The sequence below is a fragment of the Manacus candei genome, unplaced genomic scaffold (assembly GCF_025592945.1).
Source record: "Manacus candei isolate 608988 ecotype Guabito, Panama unplaced genomic scaffold, ASM2559294v1 h1tg000005l, whole genome shotgun sequence".
NCBI classification, from domain to species: domain Eukaryota; kingdom Metazoa; phylum Chordata; class Aves; order Passeriformes; family Pipridae; genus Manacus; species Manacus candei.
In genome coordinates, this window is record NW_026138053.1 from 23,816,563 (window position 1) to 23,844,413 (window position 27,851).

Consider the following 27,851-nt stretch of genomic DNA (forward strand, 5'->3'; position numbering starts at 1 on the left):
GGCTCCCAGATGGGCTGGGGGAGGAAGTTAATTGGCACTGACACAAAGACTTCTGCTGAAATTGCAAATCGCCCCCCAAAATCGTCCTCCCAGCCTTGGAAGCTCGCCACCGGATGGCTTTACCTCCAGGACTGAACACTCCTCCCCACCGGGTTTGTGGCTCCCTCCAAGGTCTGTGTGCCCCCTGTCCCCGCCGCTGGATGCACAGCTGGTGGCACCGTGCCTTCCGCAGCCGGGTGCCGGATGGGGCCCAGCCGAGCTGCCCTGCGCCCACCCGGCTGCTCTCGCCGTTAACGCACACGTGGTGCCCTCGGTGCCCACCCGCACTCCTCATTTCACAGTGGCTCCTTATCCTTGCAGAGCATCCCGTTTCCTTTGGTTACGCCGCAAGGAATAGGCGGTGTCTGCTTTCCAGGGCTGGCTATTGCAGTGTCTGCACCGCTCTCCTCGGGCTTATACCTCTCCAAGAGCAGGTTCCCGGGAGCGTGAGTCTGGCCATGGAGCTGGGCTCGCTGCCGGACGGTGTTTGCACACCTCCGATCCCTGCATTGTTGTCAGTGTGGTTGTGCATCCTCTGGGAATGACTCCTGTGCAGGACTGCTCCTTCAGTAGTCCAGGGGGTGGCCCAGCTTCTGGAATCACTGCACACCACCCAACTGTCTCTGGTCCCTTTTCCTGTGTATATTTGCTTTTCTGTCGCTGGTGGTGCCCCTCCCGTTAACACTAAATAAAGGTGCAGCAAGTGCAGATCTCCAGTCCTCACCTGACTCTTGTTCCAGGACAAGCAGAGGGTCCTGTGGCACTAGGGGGTGGGGAAAACTCTCACCAGCATCTGCTGGGCATCACCCTCCCGGCTTTTGAGGCACTGCAGGTTTTGGGGTCCCCTCTGCACTGCGGGCAGCTGTGCTCAGATGTTGGGGATGCTGCAGGCAGATGTGCCCAGATGTGGGACACCACCATGCAGAGGGCAGCCATTGCTGCCATGCCACCTCTGTCTGCTGGAGAGACACATTTTGGCACGAGTTTCCCCTTCCATGGCTGGAAAAAAGAACTCAAACTCTCCAAGACTGAGGTCCTCCCCACCCCCAGCAGCGCCATGGGAAAACAGACACCCACCCCCAGCCCATGCCAGCAAGCAGAACCCCAGCCCCTCCATGCCAGCCACAAGCCAAGGGCAGTATTTCATTATTCCAGAGATATATTTTTGGGTTTCAGTTTGAAATAATTTAAAAGAACCCCACCAGCCTGCTGGGTGCAGGTTGGCAGCACTGGCAAGGAGCCCCCTGTCTCCTGGGCTCACAGAGATGGGGCATCCCCACACTGGTCACCTCAGTGCCCAGCAGGACAGACCTGGCTGGCTCTGTCAGGGCTGGGCTGTTCCCTGTCCCCACACTTGGGGCAGCTTCTGGAGACACTGGACACTGTCTGGGGGGATCCTTGATCCCGGTCTGTCTCCAAGGGGGGCTGGAAAAGCCGCCTGCCCCCACCGCAGTGGTGAGCCAAGTACTGCACCGGAGCAGGGCGGGTCCTGGTGCCACGGGGCAGCTTGGTCCACGCTGTGCCATCCTGCAGCATCCTGGGACATCGTTGGGATTTCATTCTCCTCACACTGAGCTTTGCAGGAGCCGTGCCAGGGCTACCGTGGTGGCGGGCGGTGCCGGAGCACGCGGAGGGACAGGGTGTCCGCCTGGAGCAGCAGCTCACGGATGCGGGGCAGCCCCAGCCCCGACACGGCCGCGCCGTTGACCTGCAGGATCTCGTCCCCCACGCCCAGGAGCCCCGCGTACAGCTTGGCCGTGCCGGCGTCTGCCATCTCCTGCACGTACACGCCTGTGGAGAGGGACGGGGTGGGTGAGACCCCCCACAGCCTGGGTGCCCAGGGGCTGCACAGCAACTGACTCGTGATAAACGGCCTTTGGGACAGGCTGCGTGTCCCAAGCCATGGACTGATGGACACGGGATTGCGCGTGGCTGAAGCCACACGTGGCAGCATCCCCCCATCCACTGCCACCCCTCTGGGGCTCAGCGGGGGTGAAGCAGCCCCCTCCGCCCATCCCCAGGCTTGCTCCTGGGGAGGGATGAGAGCCACCATGGAGGGACCGTGTGTGCAGTGCCAAAGCTTTGGGATGATCCCTCTGTACCTGTGTCGGGCCGGCCGCCCCCAGAGGTGACGGAGAACCCAAAGGCGCCGTTGGGGGGTCGCTGCAGCTCCAGCTGGCTGGTGCCATCAGGGAACACCTCCACCACGCGTCCCACCGCGCGCAGCCGGCCGGGTGCCCCGATGTCCTCCACGCTCAGCGAGCGCCGCGGCCCCGAGCCCCCCTTCCTGTGGGGAGAGGGGAGATGGGGTGAGTGGGGACACGGGAAGCTTCTGGGGACCAGAGGATGGGGCCCCCAGCTGCACTGAGCCACCACATGGGGCTCAGCACCCAGGAACAGCCTTCCTGGGCACAGTGGGGATGTGCTGGGCCCCATCCTACCTGTCGGCTGTGGTCTGGGGCAGGAGGTAGGCGCTGGCACGGGGTGCTTTGCCCAGGAGGGGATGCAGGCTCTGGATAGAGGAGGCTTTTTGGGGCTGGCAGAAGGGTGACACCTGGGGAAAAGCACCTGGCTGAGATGAGGACAGTCACGCTCACTGTGCAGCACTGCAGCGCTTCACCCACCGACGTGCTGAAGGAGCAGGGGTCATTTGGGCATCCCACCCCCTTGGAGCACTCCCCAACCCACTGCTGAGGAGGGAGGAGCCAGTGTCCCCAGCCTGGGCCAGGATACCCGCCTAAGGAGCAGCATTTCCCAGGGAGGCACCTCCCTGGCTGGGACACATGACCCACAACCGCAAAACAAATTACTCCCGACTCCCCACCCCAAAACACTCCCCCGCAGTTCCTCCTTCCCCATTCCACTCACCCGTTGGCTCCCAGCTTTTCAAACCCAGCAGGTTTGGGGTGGCACATGCCCCCACACCCCACCAGGACCACCATGCCCAGGAATGCTCCACCCCAGCCTAGCAGGATGCCCACCTCCCCACAGACACACCCTGCGTGGGGTGATGTCCAAGCTCACCAGCTGCAGGGACTGCAGGGAGGGCGACTTCTTCATGCCAGGGCCCCCCGAGGGGGAGCTGCCGGGGGCCGGGAGCTGCTCCATGCTGTAGCAGCGGAAGCGGCCCAGGCGCTCCTTGGTGCTCTGGCTCAGGCTGCACAGGAGCTTCTTCAGCCCCGACGCTGAAGCGCTGCTGCCCTTGTGGCTCGCTGGCCGCCCCGGCTCCCTGGGTGGAGAGGGATGATGGTCACCCACTGTGCGTCTGTCTGGGGGGCAACAGGACTGGCAGCTGCCTCAGGGCTGGGGGCACATCCTGCACCAGCCTCTGCAGCCTTGAGAGCCAAAACTGAGGTGCACGGTGAGATCAGGGTGCAGCCGCCTCCCCATAGCAGTGACCCAGCATGCACAAGTTTGTCACCATCCGAAGCAATCCCTCCCTGTTTTCCCCATAATTTCAGGGGTTTAACATCTCTCAGACCTCCCCTGCTCTCTGGCCCAAGGGGTCACATCCTGCCAAGGGGCTCAAAGGACCCAGCATCGCCTCCAAACCCTCCTGCCAGGCTGAGACACACAGTGCCGGGCACAGGGCAGCGGGATCACTCTTGGGGAGCCCCAAGGCAGCTGATCTTCCCCAAAGGGGAGAACGTGACACTGAACAAAACACCTCCATCACATTTGCTGTAACACCCTTGGCAGAACCAGCTGTGGAGCAAAAACGCAGCTCCCCCAAACCCACACTAACACACTCCCAAACTCACACCCATACATGGGCACACTGTCACCCTCATATTGTGGTTTCTGGGAGGTTTTGGGGACTGAAGGGTCGAGTCCCACTGGGAAGCCTCAGGGGGCTCAGCATAGTGGCATCCTGCAACGCCCAGGAGGGGTGCTTGGGGCTGCACGGTGCAGAACGCCACGGCCCCTCACACTCACCCATGTGCTGCACTCCCAGCCGGGTGCTGCTGCTGCTGCTGCTGCGCTCCAGGTGTCCCAGCACCTTCCCCGGGGGGACGAGCAGCCTCCTGGGGCACGGGTGTGGCAGGGCCGGCGGTGGGGTGTGACACTGCCCCTGTAACCACAGCGAGACAGTCACGTGCCAGCTTTGTTGGGGACCCCCCATCACCCCCTGCACGGGTCTCTTACCTCTGCCCGCCCCCGGGGCATCCTGCCCGTGGGTGTTGTTGCAGTTGTTGGTGGACAAGGCACGGAGGGGGCTCCCCGGGAGCCATCTGGGGCTGCAGGGACTTCTCCGCCCCTCTGTGCCCCCAGGCTGGGGGGAGGCAGCGCTGCCAGCATTCGGCTCTGGGCCTTGGGATCCTTGGCTCGATGCACGGCGGCTGCCACTGGAGAAGAGGGCTTTCCTGCAAGGCACCTGGGAGCAGGCCTTCTTGATGGGGGGGGGAGCAGGGAGGTGGGTGCCTGGAATGGGGGTGCTGGTCCTCAGCTGAGAGGAAGGGTCCAGGGGCTCACTGGGCTGCTGTGGGGGATGAGTGGTGCTCCCCACCCCCTTGCTGCCCCCCAGATACCGATGTGGTTCCCCATCCTCCCGGCTGCTGGCTCTCCTCGGCGGCAGGGGGCAAACAGCCCCTGTTTGGTTTTTGGCACCACCTGAGGTCCCCCCGTCCTCTGCGTGGGAGCCACCACTGGCCACACAGGTCCCCTTCCTGGCCCTCATCTCCGGCGGTAGGGTGGCACGGGGGGCTCTGTGCCCGCGAGTCCGGGGGTCCCGGTGCCCCCGCAGGTGGGGGCTGCGGGGTCCTGCCTCCTCACTGTCCGTCCGGCAGCCGTCGGAGGTGTCGGTGCTCTCCAGGGCCGAGTCCACCTCATCAATGTAGGTGACGTCCCCGATGTACGTCTCCTTGATCTTCTCGGTGTGGATGCGCTGCCGGGAGGGGAGGATCCACAGTGGGGACCCTCCGGGGCCCAGGGGCCTGATTTTGGGCTCTGTCTGGGCAGCGCTCGGCCCCCTGCTATCCCCCGGGATGCTTCTTTGTGCCGCAGGGCTGCTTTGGGCCGCATCGGCGGCAGCTTGTGCGTCCGTGCCCCGGCCGGCGGCAGCACCGAGGAAGGAGCCGCAGGCGCTGCACTTGCCCCCGGCCACGAGGTCGCCGCTCCGGGCTCTGGGCTGGCCAGCCCCGTCCCCCGGCTGCCTGCTGCCGGCTGGCTCCGGCGAGGAGAGCGCCGAGCCCAGTGCCCGCCGGTGCCGCAGCTGCAGCCGCTCCAGGTACCGCACCTCGGCGTCGCGGGCCGACTCGTCCTCGAAGCGGACGCGGGATGGGGACGGTCCCCGCGGCCGCCGCGGCCGCCCGCAGCTCGACTCCCCGCTGGACGAGTCGCTCAGGCTCCCGCCGTCCCGGGGGGCCACGCTCGGCCTCCCGCTGGGCTCCCTGCCGTAGGGACAGACAGACGGACAAGGGAAAGCTGCAAGGGCTGCCCGGCTCCCTTGGGAAAGCAGAGCGGGAGGGGGAAAACCCAGCGCAGACGATGGGGCAAGGAGGAAAGTTCACCCGATGCTCCCTGGCTGTGTACAGCCCTGCTCCCGCTCCACCCTAAAGCTGGAATCTGGAGAGGCTGCGGCACTATCCCGCTGCCACAGCCCAGCCTCCATCACCCTTCCCCTGCCCCGAGGTGTGTGGTTAATCATTCCGGGAACACCACATTGCACATGACCCAGCACACACGGTGAGATGCCGCTTTGGTTCAGCCTCCAGCAGCGAGTCTGCCCCGGGAAAACACGTCCCATCAGCTGTGAGACGCCATCCTCCTGCCATTAATGCCTCCGGGTGACCATAAAACACCATTTAACTAAACACCCCCCAAATACTGTGCTACGAAGAGGGGATGGATGCAGGGGATGCTCCTGCATCCAGGGTAAGAGGCTGCACCGAGCACCCAGTGGGTCAGACCCCGGCTCCACACGCGTGCCTGCACATATGTGCACACTCCACACAGGCAACTGCATCTCTGTGTGCGTCCCAAACCCAGCTGCAGCCCTGAGAACACCGTGCAGGAGGCAGGGGAGGGGCAGGCAGGGTGGTGGCACTGACCTGGGGTGCGGGAGGGCGGTGGGGAGGAGGAGGATGTCGTGGCTGGCACGCAGGGGGTTCGTCCGAGCCTTCATGCGGGCGCGCTGCAGCAGCTGCTTGGCCTGCTCGTGCCGCGGGCTCAGCTCGAGCTCCTGCCCAGGGACAAAGGCCCTGCGGCCCCGCAGCGGGGAGGGGGATTAGGAAAAAATAACAGGGATTAGACGTGGTTTAACAGTGACGACGAGGCTGCTCTGCCCAGGGAAAACGGGGCTCGGCCGCCATTCGTGGGCGGGCTGGCAGCCGCGCCGGGGGACGCCCTGGCGGGTGCCCTTTTCCCCCCCCAGTGACAAGTGATGCCTTGGGGGGAGGCTCAGCACCCACAGCTCGGGCATGGGCAGCACTTTATGCCATGGGCATCCCAGAGATGGACAGGGAAACTGAGGCAGACGCTGCTTCCCATCCCCACCACTGTAAATCCCACAGCGATGGGGAGGCAGGTAAGTTTGGGATGACCCCCTGACCCAGCTGCCTTCCCTTCCTTGCAGGGGATCTTCCCCTGCACTCTCAGTGCTGCCAGCTGCAGGGTGGGGGACCTATCAGCTTTCCCTGCTCCAGCACTGCCTTCCCGGTTGGCCATGGCCCTAATCCTCCTGATTAAAATAATCAGCTCAGGCAGTTGCTTTGGGAAGCCTGGCCTTAACCTCTTCAGGGCAGGAGGGTGGGCGCATGCTGGCCTGTCTGTGCAGCACCATGGGGGGTCCAGGCTGTCCCCAGGGTTTGGCTGCCCCTACTCACAGGAGGTGCAGCATCCCTGGCTCTGCCTTGCACCCCCCATCACTGATCCAGCCACCCGAGAGGAATAGAACCACCATCCTGGGGGCCTCTCCCCACTCACTCTATTCCCCCGTGCAGCCCCCAGCCCCTCACGCTGCTGCCCAGCTCACCTGCCCATCCCACCTCCTTATTTTTAGTCCATACCTCAAAGGTTTATCATTAGTCCAACAAGATTACACATGCCTGTCTGCCTCAATCTTCTTAAGCACCTGGAGCAAATTTCTGTCCCATCATCTTCCCCAGCTCCCTTCCCGCCCAGGGGTCCTGACTGGGGTCCCCCGTGCTCAGACACCTCATGGATACCCAGCTCCTGCCCCAGCTTGCACCGAAGCATCGCTGGAGCCCGGCCACGCTCCTCCACCAGCTGCCACGCTGGGGGGCTGCCCCACAGCCTTTCCCCAGAGCTGCTTCATGGGATGTATTTAAAACACAAGTGGGAAAGAGGGAAACCTCCATCTCTGCCATACTGGGACTGACCTACCTGCAGCCCTCAGCGTCCTGCAGTGAGACCCCCGAGTCCCAGTCGCCGTCACTCGCCGGCATCTCTGAAATGCAAGACAGAGAAAGGCATCAGCCTGGCTGGATGGTGGCCCTCACCCTGGCCCCCCTTGACAGCACCCCTCGCTTACCCCATCTCAACACCCTCTGCAGGGCTCTCCCAGATGCTTGGCTCTGGGAGACCCCAGAAGAGCAGGATATGGGGTAACAGCACGTGGCATTGGGTGGGACTGTTGGGGGGGACCATGGGGTCGTTGGGGCAGATGCTGTCAAAGGAGAAATTAATTCCCTTTTCTGGTGGCAGCTTCCAAAGGGACAGTAATGCCCACAGAGGGCTCCAAAAGGTGGGTTTCTTGCTCTTAGCAGTGAAATTCTTCACCAGAAAGGGACTGGCAGCACCCAGAACATCTTATTGGTATCTCCTACATCCCAAGAAAGGGGATGGGGCAGCCCCAGGGTGTGAAGGAACAAAGAGTTGCACCCACACCATGGGAGGCTGGAGGATGCCAATGAGGACCCCACTTTGCCCCAAAGCCTTTCCCTCCCACACCCCCCAGCTCTCCTGAAACAGCTGCCACCTTCCCAAAATACACACCAGGAGCAGCAAGGCCCAGCACCTCCTGCAGCAGCCGCCGGTTCCTCTCCACCCGCTCGGACAACGAGAGCCTCTCCCAGCCCTCCGCTGCAGGGGGGGACACAGAGGGACCCCCCCGGTCCCACGGCGGGGTTCGTGCCTCTTCATCCCGGGAGTGTCTCTCATGGAGGGAGGCAGAGCGCCGAGACCTGCTGCCCTTGTCCTGCAGGAGCTCGGTGCCTCCCAGCACATCCGCCCTCTGTGCCGGCACCCGCCAGAGCCCCGGGGTGCCAGGGCGGGGTGCCGGGGCTGGGGGGCTGCCATCCACGGGCTCCCCACCATCCAGCAGCCCATCCGTCAGGTAGGTTCGGAGCTGAGCCCGTGGCTCCAGCGCTGCCACATCCACCCCCGGCTTCCCCCGCCGGGGCCGGGCTTTCTTGGGCGAGGAGCGCTCGGGGGTGGCTGCGGGGGTCCCCGGCCGGCCTCCCCCCCGCTTCTCCTTCAGTGCCTTCACCTTGCTTTCCAGGACGGTGTGGGAGCCATGGGCGGCCTCGGGGCGCTCCAGCGGGGTCCGGCTGCCGCTCTGGCTGTGCTGCCTGGGGGGCCGCAGCACATGCCGTGCCTCAGCGGGAGAGCTCCCCTCCATGAGTCCTGCAGAGAGAAAAGACAAGGGAGGGTGGGTGGGTGACTCCCACACCGCCCTTGCCCTCCAGAGCACCCCACCCACCTGTGCCTCCACAAAGGGCATCACCTGCCTGCCCCAGGCTCTGTAGAGATGGGGATACCTGTGCTGGGGGGAAATGGCACCAGAGTGTGCTCAGGAAGGAGGGGGATAGGGAGGTGGCACAGCACGAGGCCACTCAGCCACCCACCCAGAACACTGACACCGTGCCGGCATCGCTGGGGAGCGGGGGAGCAGCGGGGCAGCAATGGGGAGCGGCGGTTCCCCGAAGCAGGTGGCCAAAGGCTGAGCTGCAGTACGGGTGCCCGCCCACGCTGCTTCAGGCGCCCTGGGGCACCCAGCAAGATGCCCCGGAGGGAACCGGTACTTTCTGAGACAAGCAGGGGCCCCAAAACTCCCCAGAACAGAAATCCCTCCCGGCTACAACTCGCCGAAGGTGCCGCCCGACAGACGCCACCCTCTGCTCCGCCCCGGCCCCCGAGGTCACACGTGGCACTGGTCCTGCGCCCGCCTCGTGGTCCCGGTGGCACCCAGGTGCCAGTGCCCTCCTGCGCCCCGCTGGGAGCATCCTGTCCTCACTGGAACCCCTGGAGGAGCCTCCCCCGCGGCCAGGACTAAAGGAGCATCCCCATGACACCCCCCGGTCCCCATCGCCCCCCGGCTCCCCGCAGCCCTGCGCTGAGCGGGACGGGGTCGCGGGCGGGAGGCGAGGGCTGTTCCTTACCCCCGGAGCAGCATCGGGAGTGGGCTGGGAAGAGGGAGAAGAAAGCGGAAGAAGGGAAGGAAGCAGGGGAGGGAAAAAAAAAAAATTAAAAAAAAAAAACCAAGGACAAACCAGCAAATCCCGGCCCCTCCAGCCGAGCCCGAGCTCAGCCGCTTGGCTGGGCTGTGGGGCCGTGGCTGGCCCTGCCTCCCGCCCCGGCCGCCTCCTCCTCCTCCTCCTCCTCCTCTGCGGGACATGGGGGGAGAGGAGCCGGGGCACTCGGCCAAACCCGGCCCGTCCCCGCTCCGGCGGCCGGGTGGCCCCGAAGGGCGATGCCACCGCGGCCACGCGACACGTCAGGGACAGAAGGGGCGACCCAACACCCCGCGTTGCCACCGAGGGGACCCCACAGGAGAGGAATCCAACACCCCGGGACGGAGGGATCCCAGCTGCCTTGGCCCGCTCTCAGGAATGTCTTTTGTCTGGGCTGCGGGCTGGGGAGGCGGCGGGAGCAAACCCAGCCCACCTCCCCGGGCACTGGGTGCCAAGGGGTCTGTCTGTCCCGCCCGGGTGGCTGGGGCTTCCAGAGGCTCCAAAAAGAGGGGGAGGGTGGTCCCGCGGGGTGGGAGTGTTTTCTTCAACAACCCTCTCCAACAGCAAAGCCTGCCGGCTGCCGGCACCCTCCTGTGAGCATCACACGTTTGCAGCTGTGCTAAACATTCCTGCTTTCCTGGAGGCCAAATCCTGCCTGGCCCCAGGGCGAGGCAGGGCCAGCCGAGCCTCTCCAGGCGGGAGCATGGTGGGAGCCGAGCTCGGTGCATCCACGTATCATCACCCCTAGATCCAGCATGTGACACACACCCGCTCCCCACGCCCCAAACCCCCCCATGCCCCCTCCGAGACCCCGCCAGTCGGGACGAGGGTGCCGGGTGGGCAGTGCTTACCTGGAGGTGCCAGACCTGCCGTCCCTGGGGGGCAGGAGGGGCGCTGTGGGGGCCATGGGCATCCCAGCCCCGCTCCGGCTGCTGCTTTAAAAGCTGTGGCTTCTGATATTCGTGATTGGTTTCATAATCCCGATCAAAAGGAAATCACCAGGATTATGAAATTGTTTTAATCCTCCTGGCTCTGGCCGCGCCGGCCCCTGCCAGCACGAGCAGCAAGAAATCACTCTTATCTTCTTAAAACGTCCCCAGCCACCCCTGTGGCCCTGTAGCCCTCCATCGTGGCCAAACGTGAGAGCAAGGGCTTCCTTTCCCTGTGGGGGTGACAGCCAGGATGACTCCTTGCTCCACGGGGGACAGACCAAGCATCTTCCCTCAGCTGCTCCCAGGCAGGAGGGGCCGTCTGACAGTTTTGTGTGGAGAGCCCAAGGCACAGAGACCGTCCTCACCCTGCACCCCAGTGCTGGGGTCCAACCTCCCCTGTGATGCCAGGACCCATCCTTACCTCCACGCCATTCCAGAAAGGGATCTCGGCTCTTCTGCCCGGGCTGAGGAGGTGAAACACGTCTGGGAGTTGTCCCCATCCAGCTGGGGACAAACCAACCTCCTGCTGAGGTGCCAAAGCAAGAGCAGGCGAACTCCTGCCACCAGCCAGGCTCTTGCCACCAGCCAGGCAGTGCCAGGAGGGAGCTGCAGCCGGGATTAAATCTCTGGGAAGTGGCCGGCGAGAGCAGCAACAGGCTTAGAGTGATTTCAAGGCACTGGGCTCTCTTCTGGAGGAAGATTGATTGCAAGAGACGATGAAGAGATTTAAGGAGCAAAATGAAGAGCAGAGACCCCAGACAACCCAGGGCTGAGCTGCTCAGCCTCTGGTCACCCACTGTGCTGGCAGGAAAACATCTTGGGTTGGAAGACAAGCTGGAGAGAGACAAGCAAAGGCTTCCAGAAGGACCAGGAGCCTTTGTCTGGCGCAGCAAAGTCTGGGCAGGAGGTTTTCTCCAGCATCAGCCCCTGGCACGTTGCAATTGAGCCCTGGGCACCTTCCTGTGAGCCCCTCCTGCCCACCTCCAACCCCTCCTCAGACATCTCTCTCCTCCAAGCACCTCCACCTCCTCCCAGGACATGGATGTTCCCCACTTCCCACCACCAGTAACATCCCACAGCTCCCAAAGGTACAAGAGCAGCGTTGCCACGGAGCAGTGGGAGCCAACGCTCCATGGGTGGATGCAGCACAGGGGTGGGAAGACACACACACAGACCAGGGACAAAAGAGCCATCAGATCATTGGAAAACAAAGAGCTTGTAATAATGAAAAAAGGACAGATTTCGTAACCAATCACTTTTTCCTTTGAAAAAACACAATCACAGTAACTTTGCTTTATACAACCACCTAGAAACTATGAAACAGTATCACATTGTGCAGTATTTTTTTTTTTTAAACCTACTTATCAAGAAGGGAATTCCACACTTCAAAAATTATATCCATTTGGGGGAGGAAGGAGGAGACAGCTAATAGCGCAGTCACAGATACATCATGAGTCCAAGCAAGCGGCAATTCTTTGTCCTCACCTTTTCCACTGAGCCAAAAAAGAAGAGTGGAGAAGGGGATAGCAAAAGAGAAAGGAGGAGGGAAGAAAGAAAGCACCCACAGAGGACTAATCACACTCCATAATTACTTTTGACATCTACAGGGCTTCATAGAAAGATCATTTAGACCAACACAGCGGGGAGGGGGACGGGAAGGCGGCAGTGGGACCCAGGGGGAACTGTGGCATTCCACCCTGGGCCCCTTCCAAACGCCGATCCTTCGCCAGGAGGACCTACGGGATGGAGAGGTCATCACAAGTTCTACCAGGATGCCGAATTTCTCCTCTGGAGTGAAGAGTTTGCAATTTGGTTTCTAGAGCTTGAGGGAGCGTCAGGCAGGGCCGGTGCCTCTTGCCCACCGTGGCACAGCTGTGCCAGGGCCACAGCGGGCTCCGACTCCCACCAGGAACAGGACTGGGGCATCAGCATCTGGGTACACTCCATGTTGCTGTCCCTTTCCTCCCCTTTCCCTGCAGCCTGGATGCTGCAGCAGGGACCAAAGAACCTCAGGGATGCTGACACACCCGTTTAACCCTGTGGTGGCAGGTGACAGCTCACCCCAAGGCACGGAATTTGGGATGGTGTCATGTAAAGGAGGCAAGGGTTGATGAGGTGACAGCCACTGAGCCCAGCCGTGACTGCTGCAGAGGTACCGTAGGGATTTTCCACTCTTCCCCCAGGAGCCCCAGCCCCTCTTTTCCAAGGAGACAAAACAATCCGATCGCCTTCTGGAATAAAAATATAAATTAAAAAAAAATGCTTAAGGCAGAAGATCATCTTCCCCCTGCGAGTGCAAAGCAGAAGGGTGGAGGAGAGGAGGGAGGGCATGGAGCCAGGAGGTGGTGTGTGAGCAAAGTGGCTTTTGTGTTCCCAACTGGAGCCAAGCCGTGTCCCAGTCCCAGGACACATCCCAGCATGATGGCCCAACGCTGGAGACACAACCCCCAAAGCCTGGAGCACACACCACGTCCCAGCGAGCGGTGCACAGCAGCATCCCTGCAGGACAAGGCCAAATCCACTCGGTGGTGCAAAACACAGGCCAATTTCAAAGGCTTCACACCATCTCCTTTGTCAATGGAAGGTAAAATACCCAGGGATTGTTACCTCCTGAACCAGGAACGTGCTTTCCCTCCCTGTCTGCCACACTGCAGCAGTGGCTGAGTGCTGGCATGGAGGCAGAACAAGCAGCACAAGAAGTTTTTAGGGAAGTGGGAGCAGCAGCATCCAACTCTGCTGAGATTTCCACAAGAGATCTCCCCCAGTCCAAGATGTTCATGATAAAGGCTGCAGCCCTTCATCCCCTTTCATTGGCATTGGACAAACAGCAAAGACAATAACAGAATGATGAGGGCTTGGAAAGGCATCAGATGAGCACCAGCTGACTTTGGGAACACACCTGGATGTGAGAGGTAGGAGCTTATCAGGTACACAGAGGCTGCAGCCGTGAGCACTGCAAATGCATTTCTTTTAAAATGTGGTGGGAGAGCATCAGTTCCTGCTGATGGAACAGCTCCTGCTCCTGCTTGCCGAGTCTGCAGATCCCAAACCTGCCCCACTGTCCCCTCAGGAGCGCACCCATGGTGCATGGCATCACCCTGTCCGAGCCCAGAGACACCATCCCAAAGCCACGCAGGGAACCCCAGCCAGCAAATAAACTGGATACTGCAACACCTAACCCCCTGCAATTCAAAAATCCCTGGAGGAGCAGCAGGATGGAAAGTGACAGGGAATCAGCATGGAGACGCAAGTTCAAAGGGCATCTCCTCCCCTCAGACTGGACCATCCTAAAGGTTTCACCAGACCAAAGCAGCTCCACACCACCACAACCTCTGAAAGCCACTGAATTGTGAGGTGAAGCAGAACCCAACACAAAAAAGCCACAGCACAGACCTGCCTCAGCTTCCACTTCCCATCCAGCTGTATCCCAACAACTAAAGTGCTGGATAAAACTCCCCCAGATCCTTTTAACTCTGCTCTCCATCCTTCTGGACTGCCACCCTGCTGCTCTCCCTCCAAGCACCCATTAGCAAAGCCTGGCTTAGGAAATGAAGCCACCCTGGGAATGGCCCCTTCTCCCCTCATTCCTGCTGCTCTCCCAAGGAGCAACGGGGCTATTTTCTCTCACCATCTGCTTTGCTTCATTAGGTCTCCCTTTATTGGCCAGATGTTCTCGTAGACTCGGAGCCATCCCGGCTTTAGTGCTCGCTCTCAGGAGGAATCTGCACGCCTGACTTCTCGGAAATCTCTGGGAGGGAGGGAACAGGCAGACAGAGGGCTGGGAGCTAGGAGCCTTTAAAAGCCACACTTCTGGGAATTCAGGCTGCTTTCCCCCCCGAGACAGCATCTTCACTGCCAAAAGGGATGATGTTTTATTTTAGGAGATAATGTTTTCTAGCTGCAGCACACCACCTCCCTTTTTTCTTTTTCCTTACTTCTCATGCCAGCAAAGACAGAGAAAAAGGGAAGGGAAAGAGCAGAGCAGATGGACAGGCTGAATTCTTGTTCCCTGTAAAGATCTGGGTAAACTACAGGGTAAGAATTTAATCACTTGCACCCTGACCCTGCCCACCAGGTTGGGAAGCGGAGGGTCGGACGGAGCAGCAGCAGGACAGACAGATGGACACAGGCCACCCTGCCATGCCCTGCTCTCCCCAGCCCAGCTGAGGAAGGCAGAGTGCTCCCAGGGGACTGGCATCACTTCCAAATCACAGAACCATGAAATGGTTTGGGTTGGAAGGGCCTTTAAAGACCGTATAAGCTCCAACCCCCTGCCTTGGCCAGGGACACCTTCCACTAGACCAAATTGCTCACAGTGTCTCTCTGTATTTTTAACTCCCCTCTGAAAGGACAAGTTACTAGTAAAGCTCCATTTCTTTGTACAAAAACCCACTCGCTTAAGTAACACCAGTGGTGTTACTTGATTTTAATTAATCCAAACAATTTTGGATTGCCCCCCTCCTGGTGCAGCTGCCCTCCTCCCCCACCGCTGGAAACACCTACGTGAGGTTTGGACACAGCACCAACCGCTGCAACGTAAATTAGGAACCCCCAATAATTTAAGGGGCTTTATATCTCAGACTCCACTTCAATACAAACAGGAATGCTCTGTTTCAGTACAATCAACAGACCTAAGGGAGTTAGTTAAATACAGGAAAACAGGCTCCTGGGCGCTGAGAGCAGGGGGGACAGCACGACCCCTGCTCGTCCAGCTGTCCTCCTACCAGAGCAGCCTGACACAGTGGGAGATGAGAGCACCACAACTGAGTTTTAATCTATTTCCAATTAAATGGAGAGAACCAAGTTTCCTTCTTCAGTTCCTCTGGGCAAGAGGCACAGCAGGCAAACGGAGGAAACGCAACGTACCGGCCGTGGGAGAAGCCACACTAACAGCTAATTAAAAAAAACCAACCACCAAACAGCAACTGAACAGAGATTCCTGCAATTCCATCACCCAGACCAGAGGCAGGTCACCAGACAGGCATCAACACTCCATCCTACTCCAGGAGTTTCACTCCTCCCTTGCAGACCCACAGAGATCATGGTATGCCAGGGGAAGGACAGCAGGACTCTGCGGGCCTCCGTGTTTCCCATTCCACAGAAGGAGAGACCAATGAGACCATCAAATTCCCATCACTCTTGCAACATAATTTGCTCAGCAATACAACTGTCCTTCACCCAAGTCTGCTCAACAGTATCCCCCTTTCCAGCTGGAATAACAAGATGAGGCAAGGAGCAGGAGCAACAGCCGAGCCACAGGGCAGCTCACTGGGATAGCAAACAGCAGCTTTTTGCCAAACCAGAAGCCACAGGAAGAGCCTTTTTCAATCTCACCTTCCCCATCAGGTGGGCAACACCACAGTCCTTTCCATGCTCCCTGAAACACTCCACCACTCCAAAATCCCAGCCTGCTGAACCTCCTCCCCCCTGTCCCACACCTCCTCACCTTGTCCCCTTTGCTGTGCTGAGCTGTTGCAGAACACCCAAAAAGCTCTCTCTGCTCAGACTAGGATGCCCTCATGCCATCTAAGGATCACCAAGGCTTTGAAAAGTGCTTTTTGATCTGGAGGATGAAGTTTTGAAGCCTTTTTTTTGCCCAGCGTTTTGTGCTGTTGGTGGGAACCGACTCTCCTTTCCTTAGGACCACCTTAAGACCATCTGCACTACTGTCACACAGCTGCATGGAAAAGCTGGCCTTGAACTGGCACAAGAGACATGCCCAGATGCAGTAGCAGCAACTAAAAAAAAAAAAAAAATATCAGAAGGAGAAACTTTGGTTTAAAATAAAACTGAAAAGAAAGAAAGAGAGAGAAGGTACACACAGGTGCAAGTTGTCTCACGAGAGGGGTATTTGGAGGGCATCACCCCACGACCCTGGAGATGGAGATCTACATTCCCCACTTTGTTTTACCGTTACAACCTTCATTGCACAGGACTCAAAGTCACTCTCATACGGTTGTTAAGTTTCATAAATAATGCGAAAACTATACGCAACAGATACATCGTATTTCCAAAAAAATTATAAGAAAAGTTACATCAAATTAAAAAGTAGCTTCATGAATGAAGATACTGCTCTAAGTGCACTTTCCCTGCAAGTGCAGCCAGTGCCTCAGCGCTGGATATGAAGGAAAAAAATAATAATAAAAAAAAAAAACCACCAACAAAAAAATCAGATTTAAAAACTTAAGTCCGGTTTCAACCAGTCAAAACCGGGCCAAGCAGAAACCAAGTGTGCTCTCGGCACTGTCCCATGAGGGAGTCCCTATGATGCTTCGTTATCCAGATAAGGTTTGTATGTCCTTGTTGAGACTGTAAACAATCCTTCTTTCCTGAACTGTCCTCTTTATTGGCAAAACAAAGTAAAATATTTTATTTTTTTTTTTGTTTGTTTGTTTAAAATAGAACATTAAAATTAACCCAGAAGAAAAGAAATGAAACACAGTGAGCTTGTTGGAGTCCATAGGATCTGGTCTGGAAGAGCTCGGAAAACGTGTTCAGTGTTTTCTCCTGTTTTCAGCCGGAACTGTACCAGAGATTCGGGTTACTTGGGGAAGAGGGGAACAGAACGAGAAAACAAAGGATGTGGAATAAGAGAACGTGGCCATCTCATGTGTTGACTTCGTTTGCTAGGTCCTCTATCAATACCTTCGTGTCAGAAGCCTTGGACCTGGAAAAAAACAAATGGAAAACTCTCACTGGGGAGAAGAAATCCCCCGTTACGACACACAGACAGTAAACTTGCAGTGCACTTGGGGGAAAAATGGGAAAAAAAAAGTCTTTCTTACGCAGAGAGGGAATAAACAAGCTACTGGAACTGTTTCACACCCTCCCACTCCCACTGGGAATAGCAGAGCCTTATAAAGACACCCCAGCTGTCCCTCAGCATTCTCCTCCTGTGGCACTGCCCACGCCTCACCACGCCGGCCACCCTGTGCCCATGGCCAGTGTCACCTGCCAGGCTGTGACATCCAATGGCCAGGGACACCGTGGCACTGCTGGGTGTGGAACATCCATCCAGCCCTCCCAACAAAACTCCACCAAACCCCTGCAGCAGAGATCCTGCTTGATCTGCCACTGGGCTGCACAAAGGAGCAGCAAGTTCTTTTGGGATATGTCACTCACATCTCCATTTGCTGTGTGTCAGAGGGGTAAACGGGAATGGTTGTAGGGAATCTGACCAGGCTTTGGCCCACATCCCTTCTGCATAAAGCTTTTCAATCTCTAGCAGGCTGTTGGTGTTGGTCCCATCTGTGTACTTTAAGCCAACACGGATATGAGCCAAGCACAGCCCGAGGGTTGTGGCTCAGGCCAGAGCACACCCTTCTCCTGACAGCCACAGCCTCCTCCTCCCACCCCTCCCATGCAGAGCTGCAGGGATTGCACAACACTCCTGACCCGCTGTGCTTCAGCATTCCCAGGAGTCCCAGCTTGTTCCCTGGCCAAAGGGCAGGGCTCTGCAGCTGTGCAGCTGGGGCAGGAGGGACACCAGGACTCTGGAGCACCCTCTGATGCTCAGAGCACAGACACTGCAGGGAAGACAGGCAGCCAACACGTTCAGGGGCTGGGGTGGGGGAAGCATTTGGGGCGTAGGAATGATGGGTGGGAAGAAAAAAATGTAGAGGTTTAGGTTTGAGAGAGGAAGGAGCCTGAAATCTCACATGTGAATGTTAACTGAAGGATAACTGGAATCTTATAGGATTGCAGAATGGTTTGGGTGGAAACAGACCTTCAAGATCATCTCCCTCCAACCCCCCTGCCACGGGCAGAGATGTCACTCACTAGATCCGGTTGCTCAGGCTCCATCCAACCTGGCCTTGGACACTTCCAGGGATGGGGCAGCCACAGCTTCTCTGGGCAACCTGTGGCAGGACCTCACCACCCTCACAGGGAAGAATTTCTTCTTAATATCCAATCTAAATCTGCTCTCAGTCTATTTAAAACCATTGCCTCTTATCCTGTCACTATCTGCCTGTATAAAAATTCCCTCTCCCTCCTTTTTTATAAGCCCCTAAAACGGTCAGCCAAGAAGAAGAGAGAACCTCTCTTTGCATTTGTAATCTCTGGCAACTCCTACAGGCTATTTTTGCCGGAGGGGAATCTTGGAAAAAGGGAACTCCTTTTCCAGTGCTTTACCAGAACCCCAAGATACGTAAAGGATGGATCAATTCCCTGTTTACTCACTGGACCTGTTTTGTTTTGGCTGAGATCTTTGCCCGATTCCCAGTCCATAAGTGGCCCCCAGGCATTCAGAGCAATGCCAGGAGGTGATTTTGCTGCACTAGAGAGGCAGGACGTACTGTGAAGCCAGACGAGGCCTGCGCAAGGACACGCTCAGGCTGCGCTTCCACTGCTTGTTCTTGCGGCGGTTCCGAACTCCGTCCTCCTGGTCCATCATCTGATCCAAGAGCGTCAGGTCGTCGGCGTTGAGCGGCGCCACGGAGATGTCCCTCACGGCACGGAACTCACCACAGTTGTTCAGGTGCTCGTTTTCCAGGCGGAAGAAGTTCCACACAAACCGCCTGGATGGAGAAGAAGAGGAAACTGTCGAGCGAGTTCCACTTTTACAGGCATTTCCTGTGTTTGGCAAAAGCACCTGGATACCACTGACTCTTCTCATGGATCAAAGTGCCTCTGGGAATAGGCTGGGAGCAGGGAGAAACAACCAGTGACTAACAGCAGCACCTGCAAGACATCTTCCCATCATTCATTGTCCTAACGATGACAGCCCTAATCTGGACAGCATGGAAAGCCAAAGACAACCTCCAGCATCTACCTGAGTGAGGGCCAGCTTCAAGTTCTTCTCAGGAAGATGTGGGGTTGGGTTTCCACCTGGAGTACAAGTGTGTAAAGAGCCCTGGGAACCCTGCAGGATCCAAATCAATGACACAGAACCCAAATTAGCATTTGGAAAAGCAGCAGAGATCCAGAAAATTGGAAACTTGGGAATCGAGTCAAATTCCAACTGGAAATTTCAACTGGAAATTTTGAGGAGAAATTTGGTAAAAACTAACCCCTCAAGATCATGTCAAGGTTCAGAACAAACTGCAAGCACAGCGTGAAGGACACAGCCCCACGCTGTGGCAGAGCCCTCTACACCCTTCTTCACTCAGCACCCTGCGTGGATTAAATATTCCTGTCAGACCCAGTTTTCCATTTCAAGGACTGCGTAGTCCACGCCAAAGGATCAAGGCACTTTTTCCCCTCACGCTCATGTTACACAGTAAAAATGCAAAGGAGAAAGGAAGAGTTGAGTCCAGCAGCCTTACCGGAACACCTCGAGTGGGGCAAATACAGTAGAAATGATGTCCCCAGCGTAGGGAAAGATTTGCATGGAAGTGAGGGAGATCTGGATGGTCCACGCAAAACGCAGGATGACATCTTCTACAATGGCACAATAGTAGTATGCCTGAGGAAAAGACAGGAACAGGACAGCTCATCAGACACGCTCTGCACAGAAGAGACCTCTCTGGGAAGCTACGGAATTTGCTGCTCGACCTTTAGCAAAGCGAACAGAAATGACCCGTTTGAAACAAATCAACTCTACTGCTGGAAAATCCCAGCCTGCAGCATGCAGTGGCCAACTGCAACATTCTCTAAACTCATCAAGTTTGGCTAAAATATTAAAAGCCTTTCCTAGTGTCAGAGCAGGCTGCATACGCACTTTCTGTGGGTAGACAATCCCTTCTCGGAGAAAGGTGTTTTCACCAGCATTTTTGTCAAAGAGACCCCAGTCCATCTTCAGGTCCCAAATGAGCGTATAGCACGAGCTGATGAAACAGAAGATAATCCACAGGTAGAAGAACACTTGGGTGTCACTGTGGTTTTTAGCTGGAAAAGAGAAGAACAACACACTCCTGTAGAACTGAAAGCAGATTGCTTCTTAAACCAGCTACTAACTGAGCAGTGGAAATCACACCCCTTTTATCCAAGCTCCAGGAAAACCCAACTAGCTAATCTGAACCAAACTAAAAGCCTTACCAGGACCTGCTTTATATTGTTATTTAAATTCCACTTTCATCTCGTTCAACATTTTGCACTTGGGATTGAAATTTACAGTAATATTTGGAACAGGTTCCCCAGGGCAGTGGTCACGGCCCCGAGGTTCCCAGAGCTCAGGGAGTGTCTGGACAACGCTCTCAGGCACATGGGGGGATTTTTGGGGTGTCCTGTGCAGGGCCAGGAGTTGGACACGATGATCCCTGTGGGTCTCTTCCACCTCATGATATTCCATGATTTTGGACTTGTGGCAGAGCTGCCATTCTGGCTCTGAACAGCAGGTGGAAGCTGAGGGCCACATTTTGCAAAGGACACGGGCTTGTACAAGGGATACAGCAATGAGGCAACGCTCAGTCAGGAGGGTCTGGTAAAAAAATATTTGAGTTTGTATAAACATAAACAACTGTGAATTAGTGCATTAAATGGCTAGAACAGCATGGGCAGTACAGGAATTACCATTAGCCTTTTCGGAGGTTGTGGTGGCAAGGGAAAATAAGCAAGGAGGCAGAAACACATTAACAAGTATGTATAAATCCTGAGGCGGCTCTGACTTTTAAATACCCATAATAGGGCTCCTCTTTGGAAACAAGGGGACCGTGAGCCCACCATCTGCTCATCTCGGATATGTTTTTCCAACCAAGTTGTTTCCCATTCCCCCCTTAAAAGGTTACACTGCTCTCAATTCAGCTGCATTTCCCTACATCAGTTGGCTGGGGGAAAACAAAACAGATCTGATAATTCTGTTTGCTTTTGAAAAGATGGTTCATAAAATTCATACAAATAAAACACATTATGATGCTTTGGAAGGCTGAGGCACTTTGCATCTCACTGCTAGCAGGAATCTCCTCCTTTGGCAATTGCCCATTCACTGATTCCCTCTAACAAAGCAAATAACACTTACAGCACATAAAAGGCATAATGTTTTCAGTCCAAACCCGATGCCACACCAAGTGACAGCATTGTTTTCCATACATGTGTCTTTAAAACAACAGAATCCCCAACGCTGATCACCGAGGGAGCAACAGGGCAATTTGCCCTCCCCTTCCCTTTGTGTTTCTAACAATTACAATCCAAATGTAACGCAGCAATCCGATAAAATTAATGGAGGTGAAAATGAGAGGCATCGTGTGAGAGCACGTTCCTCCCATTACGCCTTTCAGGCTTCCTGGACATGATGTGCAGGATATAGGTCAAACACACACACTCCTTCTCCACTCAAAACACACCCCCTAAAGCAAACCTATTAACGGCGCTTATGCAGCAAAGCCTGTTCTGCACCGAAGCTTCTCATCGGCGGAGGGAAAGGACATGGGATCGCCGCAGGTCTCAGGTTTGACCAGCTACCCTGCTTCTGGGCAAGGCTGGGAGCCTTTGGGCAGTGCCCCACATCCTCGCCTGTGCCCAGGGACTGGTCCAGCGCCGCATCCCTCCCGCTGCAGAGCCATGACGTCACCGGGAGCAGCGCACAAGTCCTGCGGAACACGGGCTCGGATGCCCAGGTACGTTAACGCTGCTGCCTGGAAACCATCTCCCCCGGCTATTTTTAAAGTGCAGCTGCCCACAGGAGGGGACACAGGTGAGGTTTTTGGAGCTTAGCAATGAGGGCTCTGCTGCGAGGTTTCGTTCTCCCCCATCAGCTCCTCCAAAGCCTCCTCTACATTATTTCAGGAAGAAAAGGCAGATGCTGACATTCGGTGACTCAGAGACACTAAGGCTGTTCTTTCCAGCATTATTTTTAGCTCATTAGATCTCCATGTTTAGTTCCCACTACCAGATCCTAAAGGATAATTCAGAGGCAGCTGATGGGTTGTATGTGCTTTCTTAACACCTAAAATTCCCCAAACCATCCTGAGAGGCTGTAATGCTTCCTATTATCTGAGTCTTGAAGGTTAGTTACATGATGCTGTTTTGTATTTGGTTTGTTTTTTTTTTTCCTTAATTCAAATGAACTGAGTCTTACTCCACACCCATGGAGCAGCCATGGAGAAGGCAGTGCAGCCAGTCCCATCCATCACCACGCCTTCAGCCACATCCCTGGCACGAGCCATGCCCTGCAGGTGCAGGGAGAAGAGCAGGGAAGTGGCACTGCTGGGTGCTCCTTTGGAGTTCTGCAGTCTGGCCCCTGACTATCATCTCAAACTACCTAAGGGGCTAACAAAACTGTATCCTAAGTTGGCAATTACATAGGAAGAGGGGATTTCAAAGGATCTTGCTGCTTAAACCTAAATCATGGAATGGGTCAGGTTGGAAGGGACCACACTGGGTCACCTGGTCCAAACTCCCTCCTCAGGCAGGTTCGTCCCAGGGCACGTGGGACAGGTTCTTGCATGCAATTACAGGAAGGTGAACTGGGAAGAAAAAGGCCCAATTGAGAAATTTTATGGCATTAACCTCGCCAATCTCAAAAGGACGTGCATGCTTTCAGTTAGGTTACTCCGGTCTCAGCTCCCTCTCCCTGCTTCTATCTCTGCACCAGCCTTTTCAGGGGCACCTGCTGTCACGCTGCTGGCCCCTTGCTCCTGCTTGCTCTCTCACCAACCCACTCTGCAATGCATTCAGCTCCTGAAAAAAATTCATTAAAACCCCAAATCACTCCCTGTTAAAATGCTCTAATCAGAACCAGCCTATTGTCTTCAGCCCTGGCCTCCAAGTCCCTTACTTTAATCACTTATTCTTTTCCTCCTGCCTGCAGTTCTGTTTGATACCTTCCTTCCTTCTGTCCTCATTGGTATTCAGCTGGTGTACAGAAATATGTTACTGCTCCAGGCAAGCAATTATAGCTCGGTCTCTGCTGGCTGGTCCTAGCAGCCCTCTTCACTGCTGCTCAGGGGAGAGAAAATCAAGGCATTCATATTCTGCCCAGAGGCTCCATCAACTCCTGGCCTGCCAGTTTTCCAGAAGCAATACAGAGCTCTGCATATGTATGATGATGTCAGGGTCTGTTTAAGCAGGAACTGTTTCATCCTGTGTTTTTTCTTTGTTTAATGATGTGCTAGAAAACACCAAAAACCACGAGAGAGGGAAACTCTCAGGATGAGAGAAGCGCTCTGGACACCTGGCAGATCTCTACCTTTCCAAGAAGGAAAAAAGAGCAAGTTTTCAACCTCCTATGGACTGCAGCAACCTTTTGGCAGCACCACTGCCAGTCCACCCAAGAGGGGCACAAAGGACCTTCCTACTTGATGCTCCAAAGGGCATCACCATGGAGCAACTTCCTGAGCTACAGTTATTCAAAGCAGCACGTGCAGGACAAAACACCACCAGCACAAAACCTCAGTGCACGAAGCTGCAGGTGCAGCTCTAACCCTGAGGATGGGCTGATCTCAGTGTTCACACTACCATGCTTGCAACTGGTGTTCAGTTATGTCAGAGGCTGTTTGAGTCCACAGTGCCCTGCTGTCTCCACTTGCCACAAAGCCAAAGGGAAGCAGAGAACCACGGGAGCTGTTTGCAGCCTTCACCACAAAATTTCCATTAGCATCCTCAGTTTACCCTATAAAAGGCTATTCCAGCAGACACTCTGCACAAATACACCTGCAAATTGCTCCAGAAGGTCAACTAGATAAATAATGGATGGCTTCCACCTTTGAACTGAAGCTGTGAATGGCCACAGTCCCAGAAAACAGCCAAAGGCACTTGCAGCAGCAGAATTTACTGCCTGCAAAAACTGCTGATAGACAATATCTTGGATCCCCAAACCAGCTCCAGGGGCCACAGTATCTGACTGGCATTCTGAGGTAATACTGCTCTGTAGGAGTTATGGCCCCTTCGAAACACAGGCAAGAGAAAAGGTTGCTTTCCATCAAAGGGAGACTGCAAATGTTATCCCGAACGCTCTTAATATTGACTTTACTTCCAAAGAATACTGTCTGTTTACCCTGCTGAATTATTCCTGAGAATGTAAACACTATATAGTATTCAACACAGCAAAAATCAATGCCATGTATTATTGAAGGGCTGGATAAGAGCACAATGGCCCTCGATAAGCATTCCTGGTGTGTCAGCCGTCGCGGCTGGCTGTGGTCTGTGCTGATGGGGAAGGCTGTGATAAAAGCTGTAGGAAGCAGGAGGTTATCAGGGAACACAGCCAGGTAAGCCCTGATACATATCAGCCAACACCGACCCAGCCACGGCAGCTCTGCCAGCTAAAAACCTCTTGGTCCAGGCAAGCCAAACTCAGCCTCAACTGCAGATTTAAGCAGAAGCAAAGCACAAACAGATACATTTACAGTGTGCGAGGCAAGACACCGGAGCACCGAGCAGGCCTGGGGACGATGTGTGCCCATTAACTCCATCCCAGCACACCACAGGAGCGAGGTGACAGCCCGAAGTGACTTATCTACATAAGACCTGCCATCAGAGTGACACCCCAAAGCATTTGTCTAACACCTCACTGCTCCCAGCGCAGCATTACAGCTCCCTCAGTAATTAGATGTCTTAATGAGGGGTGAGCAGCAGCGCTGCCTTCCTGCCCAGCCAGCGTGTCCCACCGTTTAACACTGATCAATGGCAGAGCCAGGACATGACAGTGGACTTATTAATGCAGTAAAAAGGCAAATTATCCACGGGAGCACGTGGAGGACTTGCCACCTTGTGCTGACGGGCTTTGCCAAGTCCTATTTCGCAGGAAGAACCTCCTGTTGGATCGTGCAAACCTCTGCGATTGCCTCCAGGCACAATTTAAAGCAAAGCAGCAAAACACAGCACAGTGAAGAACTGTCAGGAGGCAACATCTCATTTCTTCTTGATTTGTAGAGCAGGGAAATCCCCAAATCGTGTTTGGACAAAAATCCTCTGCAGGTTTGCACTGGGTTTGTAGGACAATAAAACCGTGTCTAATTTCAAGGCATGGCAGCAAACTCATGGCTCTTACCTCACAGACAAGTGTGACTTAATTGCAAACAGGAGGAAGCATTATCAGTCATGGCTGAGATTTGAGCTGATTCTTCTCCTGGAGGCTTGTCTAGCATTTGAGAGGTGTTTGTAGGGGATGTTTAATCACTATCTTGAGAAGGATGTGGTTTCCAATATAAGCATTTGCCAGCAGTCTCACTAATAAGATGTTTGGATTCACAACCAGAAATAAATAGCTTCGTAATCAGGACCTTCAGTGGACAATTTAGGGATTGGGACACAATGTCATCTGCTACCTCTATAGTGCTTTGAGGTCCAACAGCAGATTCTTTCAAAATATAATAGCAACCGAAAAACCACTAAAACAAAATAAATTGTCGAAGGATTGCATAGCCTGCATTTCTGCAACACCACAGAACTCCAAATCCTGTCCAGATCTGACAGGAAGATCATTTGTAATGCAGTCAGTTGCTTTTCTTAAAATGTTCCATTAAAAAAAAAGGTCAGGCTTCCCCTCTTAAGTGCCTGTGAAATGAAGTATCAGTAGGTCACTCTTTTTACTTACACCTCATTCATTAGCGTTCCCATTTCCCCAGCCACCTTTAACACCAAAGTGTAATAAGTGATACAATGATATGCTTAGTGCACTTTCCAAATCCCAGCTCTTAAAGCCCAACTCCTCTCAGCTGCAATCCTAAGAAGCAAACCCACAGATTACACAGCCATGGGGTGCCCAGGTCGCCTCTCCCCCATGGAGTGTCCCCAGTGTCCTGCTTGACATTTGCAGACCTACAAAGCACAGCAAGATTTCCCAGCGGGATTTTATGCCTCATTTGTGCAGGGTGTGGTGGCAGTTCCTGAAATCACTCTAAACCCCCCTTCCCAGGCTGCCCATGGAGCAGAGGTTGCTGCCTCCTCTCTCCTTCCCTGCACACTTACCGCAGGCTCACCGGCACCTCCGCCCCGGCCAGGGTGGTCCTGCCGCATACTTCCCGGGGTGCTCCTCACTCTTCCCAGCTCCAACCCAAAGCAACATCACTGGGATAGGTGTTTAGGCAACCAGAGGAGCTAACAAGCTGGCCCGGAGAAACCAGGGTGCCACAGAGCCCCATGTCAAATCCGGGAGGAGGTCAGAGGCCGGGCTGGAAATGTTTGCCCACGGCAATGCCTCCCAGTTCCTCACTAATGACACCGCTGCTGCTCTGATGGGAAGGATCAGAAAGACTGGCTAATGAACACAACTCATTACCGAAGGCCTCCTGGGCACAGGATGACAGGGTTTCAGACAAAAATTCATCCTAGCTCACAGCAATGTGACAGACGTTGCATGTTTTGGCTCCAAATAATCATCCTGACGGAGTTGCCAGTGTGCTGTGCTAAGGGAAGCCGTGCGAAAGCGGGGAGCATTAAGAAAGAAGCCAGTTAATCCCATTACAAAGTTTGTTTTACTTGAAGAGGTCAATCCAAGCACTCTGTACGGCTCTCATGACACCTAAATCAAACTCTGACAGTTCTTTCAGCACTGAGAAGGAGGGGGAGAGATGGGAGGTCTTGTACTGACGCAGAACTGAGGGAACAGGATCTCACAAATTCTACTTGCTTCATTCCTTTGTGATTTTTTTTAGAATTTTTGTACTTCTTCAAAAAGGAAATTCTGCTTGTCCACTTATTTTGCCTTGCCCCACTCCCTAGAAATAAAATTATCTCAGTTGAGGCACTATACACTGTTGCACCAATGTCTCATTCCTATAAAAGCAATTTTAGTCCTAGTTCTCACATTACCTCGTTCCCTCCTGCTGTAACCATGTAGGATCACAGTGAATTATTGTCCCACCTACCAGCAAACTCACTCCACGGGGTTGCAACCTGCAGGTTCTAACAGGGTATTGACAAGGGCTGAGTGACACAACCACCACCCAGAGCTCCAGCAGCAGAGCCGAGGTGCAGCCAGGTACCTCCTGCAGCTCCCAGCGCCACAGCTGGATGTCACCCCAGCCTCTCCCTGTTCCTGCTGTGCACCACCATCCTTCCCCTGAAGTCACAGCCTTCCCCAGGGCTCTGCATGGGGACAGACCGTGGGAGAACCAGCGATGCATCCCAGCGTGACATCGGCTATGCCAGCCGGTGTCACCGCTGGTAACGGCTGAAGCCACCGTGGTTAATGAGGACTGGGAGCAGTTACCAGAACTAGGCATCTTCCACTGCATTTTCCAAAAAAGCAGCACATTTCCCATTCTTCCTCTGGTCAGACCTGGTCGAACCTCTCTGTTAGTAAGGGACGGTCCAACACCTTCCTGCAAAAGCCCATTAATCACAGGGTGGCTCTTGCCTTGACACTTTGTGTCTCTATTCCTTGGCAAGGCAAGGAATTCCACCATTTTCTCTTAGGCTGGCTTTAAAAAACACAAACTAGACATCACTCCAGAGAAGCCTGTTTCTGAAGTGATGGTGAGAGCACAGACAGAAGCACTACTCTTCAGAGACAGCCCTATTTAGTTAATTTCGGTATTTTTAATTACTGCCAATTTCCTGGGCTGTTTAATGAGAAAGTGCGTGGCAGTTCCATTATCTTAGACCGACCTAAGGCTCTCCAGGGCACCCCCAAGCCAATGACAGC

At 55.2% G+C, this 27,851-nt stretch overlaps 2 protein-coding genes across 3 annotated transcripts in view; both read right to left on the reverse strand.

Annotated features, from left to right (window-relative positions):
* Positions 1-844: 844 nt before the first annotated feature.
* On the reverse strand, positions 845-9,412 carry KIAA1614 (KIAA1614 ortholog). 2 transcript variants are annotated; one of them, XM_051805889.1, is made up of 10 exons: positions 9,381-9,412; positions 7,996-8,625; positions 7,384-7,447; positions 6,090-6,239; positions 4,186-5,429; positions 3,976-4,111; positions 3,064-3,268; positions 2,481-2,593; positions 2,142-2,326; positions 845-1,830 (listed from the first exon to the last, which is right to left on the reverse strand). In XM_051805889.1, exons 2-10 carry the CDS (start codon positions 8,618-8,620, stop codon positions 1,637-1,639), a joined length of 2,916 nt encoding a protein of 971 aa, XP_051661849.1. In that variant the 5' UTR covers positions 8,621-8,625; positions 9,381-9,412; the 3' UTR covers positions 845-1,636. The 2 variants fall into 2 exon arrangements, with proteins under 2 accessions (XP_051661849.1, XP_051661858.1); XM_051805898.1 differs by lacking the exon at positions 9,381-9,412 and adding an exon at positions 8,702-8,721.
* Positions 9,413-16,706: 7,294 nt separating this feature from the next.
* Positions 16,707-27,851, reverse strand: part of XPR1 (xenotropic and polytropic retrovirus receptor 1) — a 105,932-nt gene continuing 94,787 nt past the window's right edge. The window contains exons 12-15 of the mRNA XM_051806132.1: positions 20,046-20,212; positions 19,651-19,790; positions 18,682-18,903; positions 16,707-17,051 (exon numbers count right to left, since the gene is read on the reverse strand). Of these exons, the coding sequence (XP_051662092.1) occupies positions 16,991-17,051; positions 18,682-18,903; positions 19,651-19,790; positions 20,046-20,212 (590 nt within the window). The 3' untranslated portion in view covers positions 16,707-16,990. The remainder of the gene's footprint in view (positions 17,052-18,681; positions 18,904-19,650; positions 19,791-20,045; positions 20,213-27,851) is intronic.